At 36.8% G+C, this 14030-nt stretch overlaps 1 protein-coding gene across 1 annotated transcript in view; it reads left to right on the plus strand.

Annotated features, from left to right (window-relative positions):
- The first annotated feature begins 5017 nt into the window (after positions 1-5017).
- The window catches only part of ACSBG1 (acyl-CoA synthetase bubblegum family member 1), a 36947-nt gene continuing 27934 nt past the window's right edge, over positions 5018-14030 (plus strand). Inside the window, exon 1 of the mRNA XM_085303240.1 lies at positions 5018-5112. Coding sequence (XP_085159366.1) covers positions 5033-5112 — 80 coding nt within the window. The 5' untranslated portion in view covers positions 5018-5032. The remainder of the gene's footprint in view (positions 5113-14030) is intronic.

Consider the following 14030-nt stretch of genomic DNA (forward strand, 5'->3'; position numbering starts at 1 on the left):
AAAAAAAAAATCTTGATCCCTAACGTGGACTGCTATGAATGCAAAATTCTTAAAATTTGAAGATCAAGAGACAAAATAATGATTTCTTACTGTATTTCAAATAAATATTATCAGAAGCCCTAATTCACGCAATCTGATCTTTATGTACTGCTATCCTTTATGTACTTAAGCTTATGTTAGGTTTGTAGACTTGCTAAAGGGGAGCAAATCCAAAGAAAAAAACAAAATATCAATGAAACGAACAGTTCATACTTTAAAAAAGTGTAGATAGGTACAATTTTTTGCAAGCATAACTATCAGCAAAATACATAAATATTTTGCAGTTAYGAAATTACATTGACAAGGAAATGTAGAGGTTGTTTTGTATAACATAATGCTAGAATGTAACTTGTTAATTTATAGATTTAGAAGCATGTACTTTCTCGAGGAAATACCAGTTTATTCTATTGATGGTCTTCACCTTAAAATAAGCTTTAATGCCTCATTCCTGGAGATAATATTCCTATTTAAGAATAAATGATAAATCTTTTAATAGCTTTACTGCAGCTGAATATTTTAGCAGGTAAGAGCGTTTTTAAGTGCAAAGAAATTCACTGAGAGCTGAGTTTCAAAGGTCAATTTAAAATAATTGTAAAGAGCCAATGCATCATTTCTGTGAGTAGAAATCCTCATATAAGCATGTGTGCGTGTGTGTGTATATATGTGTATATATATGTGTAAACATAAACGTAGAGTTGTGAGTAGTTTCTTACTAGTAACAGCTGTTGGAAAGTACTCTGCCAAAAAATTTCCTGGTATGTGTCTTTGCTGAAGAGGATTGAGTCTCTTGCTTTGTTTATTTTCCATTTATTTTATCAGAGAGCCATCGGGTTGTATTTACCTACAGCTTTGTCTTCAATATCAGATATTTATTTTTTTAGTCTTGCATTCCATTTGGGATGCCCAGCTCCTTATTTATTTAAAGAATTAGTGGGAAAAGTGGTAAGTAAAGTAAGTGGTAAGTAAGTAAGTGGTAAGGTAATAGTGTTTTAGATTAAATACACGAGTTACCAGTTCATCAGTCTCCTTTTCATCATCATTTGCACCTCCTGCGTCCCTCCAGTCTGAGAGCTACCATCATCCTCATTCCTGAGGGGAATAGGATACTACTGTAGCTCTCCAGAGCAAATTTTTTTCTATTTACCAGTACTGTATTTATGTAACAGAGAAGAAGATTCCTCAATAGCTGATTTAACTACGTGTGACCTCTCATGATTAGTGATAAATGTAATACATTCCTTGAACATGCAGACATGCTGTTCAGCAGTTACAGCACTGGTTGCTTTATCTACCTGGCTAACCCAATGATAGGGTGTGTACGTGCCCAATTTATGTTTCTTTTGCTACACAGCTTGCCTCTTAAAGGCTGTGGTTGCTCCTAATCTGCAGTTGCTTACCTGTTTCTYAGATGACCAGCTGATCTTTACTCTTCTTTCCCTCCTGAAGCCTTATAATATTCTGAATCATCTCCTTACTTTTTACTCCTCAAGTAGCAAATTTGCATATAGGTGTAAACAGAAAAACAAGCAGAGAAGCTGTGTTCTTTGCAGGTAGGCAGGCCTGGGCTGGGAGTGGGGAATACTTAGTTCCTACTGCCAGTTTCATTTAACCACCAGAGGACTCTGCGTTCGGCTCTAAAATGGATATTCTCGCTGCTAGCGCAAAAGAAACGCTGCCTCCCACCTGGCCTATGGCACATACAGCATCTTTACGTGCTGCAAGCCATGTGCATTTATCTTTTAATCTCTGCCGTATTAAATGCTCTTAAATAAATCTCTTTATCTGTATTTTTTTCTTTTATCTGACCGTATACCATCTCTCATAAGTATTGTCTTCCAAACTGCAAGGCTGTTACTGCAAGCAGCATCTTGGAGACCAAGACATAAGAGCACAATTTGCTGAATTGCTGCTGCAGTTTCTTGCAGCACCCCTGGGTCTTTTTGGAAAGAAGTTCAAAATCTAGGATGCTTTTGTTGTTGGCACTCAGACCCAAGGAGCTTTGTGCAAATTTTTGTGTTGTTTTTCTGACTTCATTGATTAGAATTGATCCGATTTTTTTCTGTATATTATTGTGAAACAGTTCCCTGGAAAGCAGAGTTTACTATTCCTAGAAGCACAGTGAAACTCCTGTTGCTGTGGCATGACCAATGAGGGAAAACATTTTTAAATGTTTGCTACTGAAAATTTACTTGAAATACTAATATGCGCAGCTGGTTATACTTGTAGATAGRAAAGTGAGTTTTGTGTCATGAACTGTGTTTCTCCTGAAAAATATACAAGAAATAGTTGTTCTCTTTAAGCCTCGATAGGTTGATTGAGTAAGGGTAGAGATTCTCTTCAGTTTTGAAAGTATGGGGTGACACCACTGGGGTAGAAGTTGCACTTCTTTATCTGAATTCCTTCATAAAGAGTGTGTGTGTGAGTTTAAATAGGCATGGGTTGGCTGGGGCTTTTTCTTTTGGAATCTACTCTCATCTGCTGCTTGTCCCAATTTAGCACAAATTTGTTGATTTTTAAGATATGCTTTGAGACTCATTTGTTCAGTAAGACTTAATGGAGGCACAGCCAAAATGATCTTTGAAGAACTATCTGTGTTTGTCATTAGTTGATTTAATTGTTTAGAAATTTGCTTGAACTCTGAAAACTGTTCTAGTTCAAGAGTAAGCACTGGGTTGGTTACATTTTTATTTTAGCTTAAACATTTTAGAGACCAAAATTTAGAGTTTAATTTTATAAGAAACTAAAAGAAAAAAATATTTTGTGTAAAAGTTACTTGTAATCACAGTAAAGGCAAATAATAGCCATTCAGGAACATAGCAGATAGAGCTRGTGTTAGTAGCAAGCTGAAAAACTGCCAGGCTTTGAGAGGACTGATTTGAAATACCTAAAAGAGATGAGAAGTGGTGTCATTTTTATGAAGAAGTGTCATAAAATCTTTGAAGTAGAAACTGTAGAGATGGTGGACATTTTGCTTGGTTTTTTTAGGCTGGCTGCTGGAAGTCAAGAGTAAAAGTAGGACTGACAGTTTAATGTCACACTTGTAACAGAAAACACTGTTTTACATTGGCATGTTTGTTGCCAATTAAAGGATTTAAAAATACGTGTCAGTAACTGAGTTGTTGGATATGTTTTTTGTTTTGTGATGGAAATCAACAACCTGCTTGAATTAAACGCGATGAACAGCTAGGAGTATCCAGAATCGGCATACTTCAGCATCCATTTTAAAGTGTAGGTTTCATGGCAAAGCGTAAACACTCGTGCCTTACGAGTGAAGAAATGAGGGAGCGCACAGCTCTGTGTAGTTTGTGTTGCCGTAGCAGCAATGTGATTTAAACCCGAGATGTCCTGTCTGAGCATGAAGGGGTGCTGTACGCTCCGCCCACACTGAGGCTGAGCTCTGCATTGCAGTTCAGCTGGTTACTGACCATAGTAACAACATAGCTTTGTTTTGGCATGTGTAATATTGCTGTTTGGGATCTTGTGACGGTGCAAGTTTGTGGTGACAGTGTCTTTAACACAAAGCATCAGTCACTAATTCTCAAAGGTACCAATCATAGTTGTACAGCAAAGGACATAAGCAGTACGTGGGCTTTACTCATCTGTTAAAACTACCCTCGTAGCTTTATGAGCTTGTCAAAGCCCAGAAATGTTCACCTATAACTGGAAAGAGCAGCCTGTCTCACGGCAAAAATTCAGTCTAATGCAGTCCCATGTAAGCAGCATTCAGATAGATGCAGGYGTGAAAGAAAGTGAGCATGCTAATAGCATCCTGTAAAGGGCAACTTGTAAAATCATCTGAAGGTGCAGTTTTCCTTGCTGAATACTGCGTAAGTTAGCCTCACTTGCTAGGATTTATTACTTAAAACTCGTAGAAGTGGTGTACCAAAGCTACACTGACAAATTCAGTGCAGAACYTTTTGTTTTTTACAGTATGACTTTTATTCATACCACTTCCATTTCAGATTGTATTACAAAGAATCAAGCAATTGCATATAGTGCAATATACTTTGGAATAAAATACAAATTTTTATAGAAAAATAGATTAAACTGACGTTTACTAATCCTACATTAATCTATTTACTGTGACTATGTTTATAACACTAAGTAAAACAGTCTAGAGCATGTTTTCTGGCCCTGAGGCCAAGTGGCGTGGTACAGCTTGTATCCTGCTCTTCCTCCTTCAAACAGCGTAGTGATTAACTTAGTCTCCCAGGAGCAGACCCTGGCCTGGGTTATCCCCTGTGTCCCTGGGCACTGTGCAGGAAAATGCCAGTTGGCACAGACCAGCGCTGTCCCAGGGAAAGTATTCACAGTGGGTGGTTTGAGCCGTTCCGTGAATGTATTTCATTTACTAGGCATAGAAATAGCCTAAGTGGCTAAACTAGGCTTTCATACATCTTGGGAAGTAGCTTAGTCATCTGTAGAAACTCAATATATAATAGGCCAAGTTTAGTGAGTATAATTGGATGAAGTGCTAGTAGTTGGGACACTAGCAAAGTGAGTGCTTGGCCATACTGAGTTGCATTGGTATCACTGACTTGAAGGCATTTTCCTGATGTAATTAATGTGCATTTTCTTAAAAAAAAAAAAAAAAAAAAACACCCAAAAAGTGCTCTCTCTTGAAACTAGAGTTAAGAAAAGCAGAATAGCTTCAACTTCTGTGAACTAATTCACTAGAAATCTTGGCAAAAGGGAAGATTTGCATCTTAAAGCATTGTAAACTCATTAAAATTCTTCTCATGGATAATTAAAGAAAACTGAATTAAAAAGAAAGTTCAACAGTAAGCAGCTCATGGGCACTGTGACATTTCAAGCATGTTAAAATTGGAGAGAAATAGCTTTTGTAGTGGTAGTCTCCTCCTCTTGTATTACGTCTTTTTTTGAACAAATAACCAGTTATTGTTGGTTTCTTCAGTTGTCTAAGTCGCTTATTTATGCCCAACTCGCACAGTTCTTCAGCATATTTGTGAACAGCTTTAGCGGGTTTGTCAGCATGCCTAACAGTGGAGGGATCCTCATGAAAAAATTACAAGATGAAAATGCWATGAACATTACAGAAAGCTATGAAACCAGGTAAAGTAGCGTAAATATTTATATTAACAAACTAWCTTACCAGTTTTTCACAACTTAAATTCTTCTACTACCTTCCAATTCCCCAGAAACCTTTTCTGTCTAATCCCAACTTTACTGTACAATACAGAGTAAGAAGTGTGCTTTATTGAGGCTAGAATGAAAGAAAATTGTAAAGAGTCTAAATTCATTCATTCTATTCTAACTTACAGTATTGCTGTACTTCTAATAGCATTATTCCATATGGGCTATGTTATTTGCATCCTACTTGCATATGTCTAATTGCATGGTGTTCATTTTATAGCACAGATGTTCATAGTCCCCGAAATGAGCTCTGCAGAGGTTTGTGTATAGCAGTTTAACAGAGGTATGTTTAGCTCCTGTGGTTCAGCTGCTTATAGCTTAGCAAATACATGGAATTCTAGCTGAAAATCGCCAACTGGAAACATTGGTAAGCTTCTAAACACTTACACTTGAGTGAATTAAATGACTAATGGCTTTTCTAGCATGTGGTGAGATTGCAAGAACTCTCAAACATCTGAAAATAGCAAAGTTCATGTAGTCCAGAAAAAGAGAGTCACAGTTCTGTGCCATCCATTCATGTGTCTCTGGTGCTAAGAGTGACACTTAAGACTCTAAAGATCAATGTCAGTTACTTTGCATATATTATCTCTCATATAATACACTTTGAATGTGGGCTTTCAAAATTACCCTGGTTGCAGCTATGGAATTTGATCTCTCTTCCTTAGCTGATGATTTGTGTTTCCCTTAGTCAAGTGGTTGAGCATCTTCTTCCCATCAAAGGCAACAAAATTTAAACAAGCACCCGACCCATCTTGTACAGCAGAGGGTGGGGAGAAAAGGTAAATGCCTTCTGCGGACTTTTGGTAGAGGTTTGTTTATTTTAGATCACARGTCTCTTTTCTAGAATGAATTCAAGAAAAAAACCTTAATTTTAAAAKAAGTTATTTTAGAGGAGTAGGAGTTCTGTTACTTTTCCAAGAGTAAGATAAACCTTTTTGGCTGCCCTGTCTTAGGCAGCACAGAAGGGAAAAAAAAAAAAACTTCCTTTTTTGTCCTATTACTCCATCACTGGAATGGTTTCTTCTGTTACAGAAAGATCTCTCTTTCTAAAGTCTTTGGAAAGATGTATTTTAAGAATAGAGGAACAAATCTCATGGGAAACACTTTCTTAGTTTGTCAATATTGTTGAGTACTAATTATCCATCCCCACAGACTGAATTACCATAGCAGGTAGGTACTTACTTTTCTGTTAAGTTAAATCTGACTTTGTATTTGTTTAGGTAAAAACTTGAATGTTGTATTAATTAGACATTTTGCCTGACCCTCTCAGGTAAATGGTTTATTGGGTCCATTTTCATYATTATGTTTTCTTCTACCCTGGACTTCGTTGTCGTGGATAAGCCCACACTGCCCTTAGGAGCTAACTATAGATTAACATTTTATGGAAAATAAAAAAGTTTTAAAAGTCTTCARAAGTATTTGGTTGTTTTTTTTTGCTTCTGGAGTCTTAAAGTAGCTAAAACTAGAATGGTCATTTTTGTTTAATTTGCCAAAAAAATAATAAAACACAATTTATAACTTTGATCAGTATAGACATACATTGATTCATGATAGTTATGATTTTGGTAAATTAGTGATCACACCTTTATTTTAGTCAATGTATTGTTCTACTTGAGACATGCTTAAGCAGAAAAAGGTTTCCAGATTTTTATTATAAAAAAGTTACTGAAAGAGAATTTAAATTTAAAAAAACACATTTTTTTGCAGTGTCTTTAAGGTACTGCTGTAGTTCAAGCTTCCTGCGTTTTGTTTTAAAAAGGTGTTTAGCATATGCTTTTTCTGATTTTCTATTGAAAGCATATGAGAAGGAGTTGAACTTCAAATACTATTGATGCATTCAAGTTTTTGGAATAAATACTTCTTTGTTACTATTTTTGAAAGCRTCAGTGCGTATTTGTTGTCGTGTCRGTGTTGTCCACCTGGAATGGTTTGAGRTTAGGTAGCATATTTTATATATATACTTTGTATGCTGGAAGAGCGATTTCAGGTAGAACGACAAAGAAAATAAGATTCTAGCAAATGGACAGAGGAAAAAAAGGTCTTTTATAAGGTTGAAATCAAATCAGTGTGACCTCAGAAATGAAGAAGAGAGGAAATAATGAGTTCTGTATGACCTAACTTTATTGCATTCCCTGCAAATAGGCATATAGAGGCAGTTACTAGAATATTTCAGCTTCAGGACTGGGTGTTTGCTGTGTAGGTCAGAACAGAGCAAGAAAATCTGTACCAAGGTCAGCGAAGGGTTGTAGTACGCTCCAACTGCTGAATAGAGCCTTTTTGCTTAAAAACACAGATACATTGTTCATTTCTTCCCATTCACCCACATAGTTCTCAACTATCTGTAAAACTCATTTGCTCACCGAACAAAATGGCCTAATTCTTGAAGGTATTTAATCATAACAAAAGTAAAAGAAAAAAAAGACAGATTGGAGCTTTACTCTTTGTAAATAAAGATAAGCTTTACTGGGGCTTGTGCGCCAACAATGGCATATACTGAAATAGATCTCAGCTGTTAGCTTTAGTACTTTGTTCTTTATTAAGCTTTTGTGTTATTTTTAAATATACATTTGTATGGGGAAAAGTTGCATTAGTAATTTGAGAAACTAGTTTAGTGTACTCTCTGAAAGCAAATTGCTTGCCAGCTGATCCTTTTTGTGAGAGTAGGCACATACCTCTGCTGATACGTGGCCCTCTTTTTGAATCTCGTAAGGGCAAGAAAACTAATTAAAGACTGAGTCTAACCTATTCTTTGAGGACAATGAACAGGGAAATTTTAAATAGAACTAATAAGGAATATGCTATAATATTGCCCTAAATTAAAAAGGGAAGTAATTAGTAAATAAGGAGACTGGTTAGAGTAGACAGAAATGCCCCTGTAAAGTAAGAAGTACTGAGAGGGGAGGACCTCTTAGGACTATTTACCTTACCAGAAGGAGGAAAGAAGAAGAAAGTAGGAAGGAAGAAGAGTTTTGCACTTAATACAAAAACAGGATTTTACTGATATGTCTCATTATCTTCCTTTCCCCCCTCCCCCCCATATAGTGGAAAAGGAGAAGCATCATTAAAATGTCTWTTGTAGCCATTCCCAGCTTCTTACRGTCTGGAGATGTCATGTTTGCTACTTACCTGTTTTGTGAGTGTTGGTTTCTATTTAGCTGATGAGCTGTCRACGCTTTGGAACTATGTTCTTGTACTGATTTAAGTCAGAGTGACTTCACTGTCTAGAATTCTAGGACAGATTCGTGTTTCTAAATTTATTTWGTTGCTCTCCCCCTTCATCCTCTCCTAGACGTCTCTTTTAAAATACCAGATTCAGCACTTGCAAGATGCATGGGGAATTGGGGAAGAAGAATTACTCAGGACTAGGATCCAGATGATGATTTGTTTCCAAAGTTTCTGGGCAGAGTGTCAAGATCATTAAAGTTTTCAGAGGTCCTCATAGGTAATTTAACCCCTTGCTTTTTGCTGCCAAAATAATTGTCAAATGATTACTTAAGGATTACATCTTGTTTTAAAATGCCATGGTGAGCTGTTGAAAATATTTACCACCCAATGAAAAGTACTTTGGAATGTGCAGATGTACACCTAAATTGTACCACCAAAAGCAACTCTAATGTGGATTAATGTTAGTGGAATGTATATTGCTAAGGTGTCCTGGAGAACATGTAACAAAAGCTTAGGAAAAAATCCAACATTGCCATTGACAGAAAACAGATTTTTTTTTTTTTTTGTGACACTGGTCACAAAGAATGAGGAAGCCAAAACTGCACGTTGATTGGATGAAGGGTTTTTCTCCACCTGCTTTATTATTGAGCGCTCAACTCACAAGGCTTGCTCGTTTGCTTAAGAGATAAAATTCATCAAGTTGTCCGCAGAAGAAGCAAGCAAAGAAAAATGAAAACAAAATTAAGAAGTTCTACCTTGACAAAAAAACTGCATGTTTTCCAGTGTAGTCTCATTTTTGTGAATTAAATAAGATTTGTATTTAATCATTTGAAAACCTAAGGCAACAGAAATATTTGTTTGACAAAGAAGTACTTGGACAAATAAGGATCTGCACAAGTTGCTCATTAAGGTAAATACATGCATATTACAAAATACTTGGGCAAAGCAACCAGAGAGAAGGGCTGCTTGTGAATGAGATGTAGAGAAGCAGTTGAGTAGAGTAAGGAGCTATGCTGCTTTGGATCACAGTGTGCGCAAAATACAAGTGAGCCTTCCTGAGGACCAGTGAGTCTGCAGGCAGTGCTGCGAGAGCATTCCCAGGAGGAGCTGCAAAAAACACTTTTGGAAAAAAGCACSTAAGTGGCAGAGGAATTGTGTGTGCTCAGAAGACGCTATAATCAAGAGATTCCTTGTTATTGGCTCATGTTCTTTGTCTTAGCCAAACTGCAGAATAATTTAGTTTGAGAGGAAGAAAGGGAGAACAAAAATCCTGCAATCGCTTATAATAAAGCTTGAAGCTAAGCAGGCAGGAACTGCAATATTATAGTTGACCATCTAGCCTTAACTCTGCACCTTAAATGCATTGTTCATTTGTTTAAAATCAAGTATTATGTTAATCTTGATTTCTTTGATAACGAATGCAGTGTCTTCAACAGAGAACATTTCCCATAAACTAAAACCGAATAAAATTAATTTCTTCACACAGAGCCCATATAGTATGACATTACCTAGGAGTAAGGTAAGAGTCGAGACAGAGTGTGGTGGGAAAAGACACTGTGTTAGAAATACCAGAAAAGGGAGGAGGAGGTGGTAGCCTTGAGTCCAAAGAGGGTGAGTCTGGAAGCGACAGCAGTGGACACTGGATGAATGCACAGTCTGAACTCCGGACAGTTTAGCTGTAGGAAATTGCTTATTCAAACCTTTTTTTGTGGGCAGTTGTGAATGTCATTTTCAKATGTTGGTACTTTGCATTGGTGTTTGTATTTAAAGGATTGTGACTAAATATCCTGAAATTTAAACAGTGGTAGTGAATAACTTACTAACAGTGTACATAGTGTATATAATTATCATTTGAGAAACTACATGTATTTTTTAAAGTTTATAGAAAGCTGTTTAATTTTTTAACTTCTAATAGTCACTATAGAGGGTCTATTGTTAGAAATTTAGTATTTACAGAACTACAGAAGTTGCAAGATAGTGACAGAGAACAGGAGAATGGGAAGAATAAGAGGTTTCATTTGTTACTGTACACAATGAGTTTAACAATTTCCCCTTAAATCTCATGATAATATGACTTCTGTATAATAGTGTTCATATGCCCTTAGTGCAGTCTTATGAAGTGCTCTGCAGAATTAAGGCCAAATGTATCGAACCCTACAACAGAAAGCACATAGTCTTTAAGTTTGAGAGATAAGATTTTAACTTAATTATACATGATAGTCTTCTATGTATTCTATTTTATATATTCTATTGAGAGGATTTTCGCAATATATTTTTGATCTCCATAGAAATAATCAGGTTATTAACTTAATACCTGGGATATGAGATGTACTCAGAAATTTCAGTTACGGAGAAAGGAAATCTAGAGCATATGGAAGTTAAAGGCCATTGTCAGAATCCCTTGAAATTAAATATTTCTGGAAATGACTGTCACAGTAAGTAGTGCCATTAATCAGGCACTTGATAGCATTATGGTAGCAGAAGAAACAATTTTTCTAATGTTTAAAATTCAGAAAATGAGTACTGCCATTTCATAACGATAAAAGTAGTGAGATTTAGATCTTACATTAATTTTCTATTGTTTCTGTAAGAAGTGGTGCTGTATTCCTTTGAGTTCATCAAATACACTCAGTTTAAAACTTCTTTTTTCAATTGTGCCAGCACGCTCAGGTCGGATGCTTTTCCTTTAGTGAATCATCAGTAGCAGTAAGGACTCCAAAGCAGTCTGTCAGTTGCATCACTTGCATGATTTTACTCTTATAACATGAGTTGCATATTCATTCCTCGCGCTGGGTCACAGGGTTGAAGCTAGCTAGAGCTGTGACAGTCCGGGAGGGTAGACAGAGGAGGCAGAGAAACTTGCCCCCRGTAATCTGCTACAGAGATTGTTCGAAGTCTTGCTCTGTAGCCTGGCGTGTGAGAACAGCTACAGTATGAAATACCATTTCTGTGGCACTGAGTAGTGGTGGTAGCTGCAAGTGACTTGTGCTAGTTTGGGATTTACCCTAGATCTCCRGATGGTCCAAGCTGGTCAGCTTGGGTATGGTCTGCCTGTGTCTTGGGTGTGTGTGTGTGTSTCTGTCGTTCAGGCAGCAAATAAGGTCTGGCTTGATAGAGTGGTACCTTGAACTTAAATATCAAATTATGTCAGGATATATTGAGCCATTCAAAAAACATTCCTGTTACAGGAGCTTTACAGAAGTACATTTGATTTAGTTATCACTGGTCAGCACTGTGTAATTTGTTCCAATTGGCCTGCTGAAGAGACTCCCACTTTAAAATTCTTGGTGTGATCTTTGTAGAGTTTTTTGTGTATTAYCTTTGGGATTTATACTTTAAACAAAAATCAGATGCAGAAAATCCCCTTTTAAATTGGTAATTGGATTTGGGAATGTGCTGTCCGTCTACTAACAACAATAAATAAATTCTGCAGAGTCTCAACCTTAACAATAACTTGGGCAGTCAAAGTCCAGATTTCCAGAGCATTTTGGTTTTGATGGTGCATCTCACCATCAAACCATATTTTTATGGTGCATTTTCTCCTTGGTGCATTGTGCTTTGCAAGCTCTTGAGTCGAGCAGTGCCACAAAACTGCTCTGTTCAGATTTATTTGAACAGTTACAGGAAACATAATCTTCCATTGCTCTTTACCTAGTTTCTTAAAGMTATAACTCCTTACAAAAGCTGGAAGAAACAAACTACGTTAAAAACATTATTTCACTCGGCAGGTGATGGTTCTGAATACACACAAGTGGTGAAGGGAAGGAGAATATTTCTTAATTGCCCTTTCAGGAAAAAAAAAMCTCTCAAATTGACTATTTAGTTCCTAGAGGCAGGTAACAATTAGTCTGCGTGTGGTGTTACTAACTTTAATACTCCTGAAGATCTTAGATGCAGAGAGCTCCTCATGCAACATTCGCATGTTGAAGCATTACTGGAGTGAGTCCATGAGCTTAAACTTGTTGATTTCTTTTTTTTTCTACTGTATTGATATTGTTAAGGGAACATAACCCAAAGCCAAGCAGAATATTATACCAGACAGATCAGAATTAAGCAAACTAAACAAATTTTAATCAGGGAAAAATTGTTAATGATTATTAGAAGTTTTTGTCATCTTAAAGGTGTTTCTGATACACTACTGATCAGATTTGTGTTCTTCTGAAAACTTTTTTGGTATCTGTTTTCTGCAAGAGTAACCTTCAGTTAATTCTTGACTAAGACGTTTTGTTCTATTAAAAAAAATTCAAAGGTGTAGTATTCAACAGATATTTAAAGGAAAAGGTTGCACTGGATGTACATATTTTGGAACATCAGATGTAATTTTTCTTTCAAATATGAATTAATTCAGTAAGTATTGGAACTGTTAAGTGTTTTGAGATTACAGTCAAACGCATGTTTTATGAGTTTAGTTATTTTTATTCCCGAATGCGTCTTCCTAGTCTGTCATTCTCACTGGGCAGTCTTGCTTTGTAAAGTCACTGTTTTTCCTTACATCAAACACAGATTTACCTTTCAGAATGCTATAGTCTAATCCCCCTCTACCTAAGTTGCTCAATTTCTCATCCTCGCCCGCTTCCACCCTGCCGGTGGCTGTGTTTACGTAGCTTGCCTCTCTGCTTGTCGGACAAGTCCTTTCACGTTCTGTGAAACGTCCTGTGGGACATAATGGCGAGCGAGGAAGAAGCCTCACAGTCCAGGCGGCTARCAAAGCCGCCTCGTTTTCTCATTCTCCTGCTGCTGCTTTCACCGCTGGTACCTCTGCTCTGAGACACTGGAGACTGTAGCATGGTGGTAGCGAGGGAGGAGGTGAACTGGGATCGTCACTTCTCATGGGTGAAGAGAAGGGATGTCCCATGTGTAGCTACTCAACAAAATAGCGTTKTAATACAAGATACAAAATAACATTTGAAATTCTGACTCTGGGCTGTGTGAAAAACTGCTTTTGAAGTTGCTAGTTGCTTATTATTTATGTGGCAGCTGGGAGAGGCGTTATCTGGATTTCCCCCCCACACACACACATTTTGAGTTAATTTATCACACTGTAGAAGGGAAAGGCTTCTTCAGTTTCCCTCAGGATTCTTCTGTTGTACCTGTTCAGAGGGAAAGATAATGATCCAAACTTGTTCTTRGCCTGTGAAGACTGTTTCCCACCCCTTCCCCTTGATCTATTAAATGAAGTCAACTAAATTAAAAAAAAAGCTGCATGCTGAAACCTCTAATGGGAGGAGAAAGGTTTCTTTCCATGTTTTCAGGCTATTGGTATTAACTGTGGCTAGTTATTAAAAATTATGCAATTTACTGTATCATATGATTTTTTAATATGCAAGGACTTTCATAAATAGCATTATGTGTTTTAGCAAACTGTAGTGATTGCTCTCAATGAAAGCAATCTGGTTGCTTTGTGCAACTAGTTCTTTCCAAATGCTTAGTGATGGTTTTGATTTCTTGCTCGTACAATCCTTTGTAGTCTGTTACATTATGGACTTTGTGTTTGTATTATCTGTGCATTCAACTTTGCCTAGTAAAGTTCATCCAGTAGGATTGATTTCCTCCATGTGATAACGAAAATCTGTTGGTTTTGCAAAGTTTTGAGAAATACCATCTCATTATTTGGAACTAAATCTCCTTCCTTTCCGTTCCTAAAAAACAAAAACAAAAAACAAAAAACAAAA

The sequence above is a fragment of the Rhea americana genome, unplaced genomic scaffold (assembly GCF_003343005.1).
Source record: "Rhea americana isolate MKP2758 unplaced genomic scaffold, rheAme1 scaffold_2, whole genome shotgun sequence".
NCBI classification, from domain to species: domain Eukaryota; kingdom Metazoa; phylum Chordata; class Aves; order Rheiformes; family Rheidae; genus Rhea; species Rhea americana.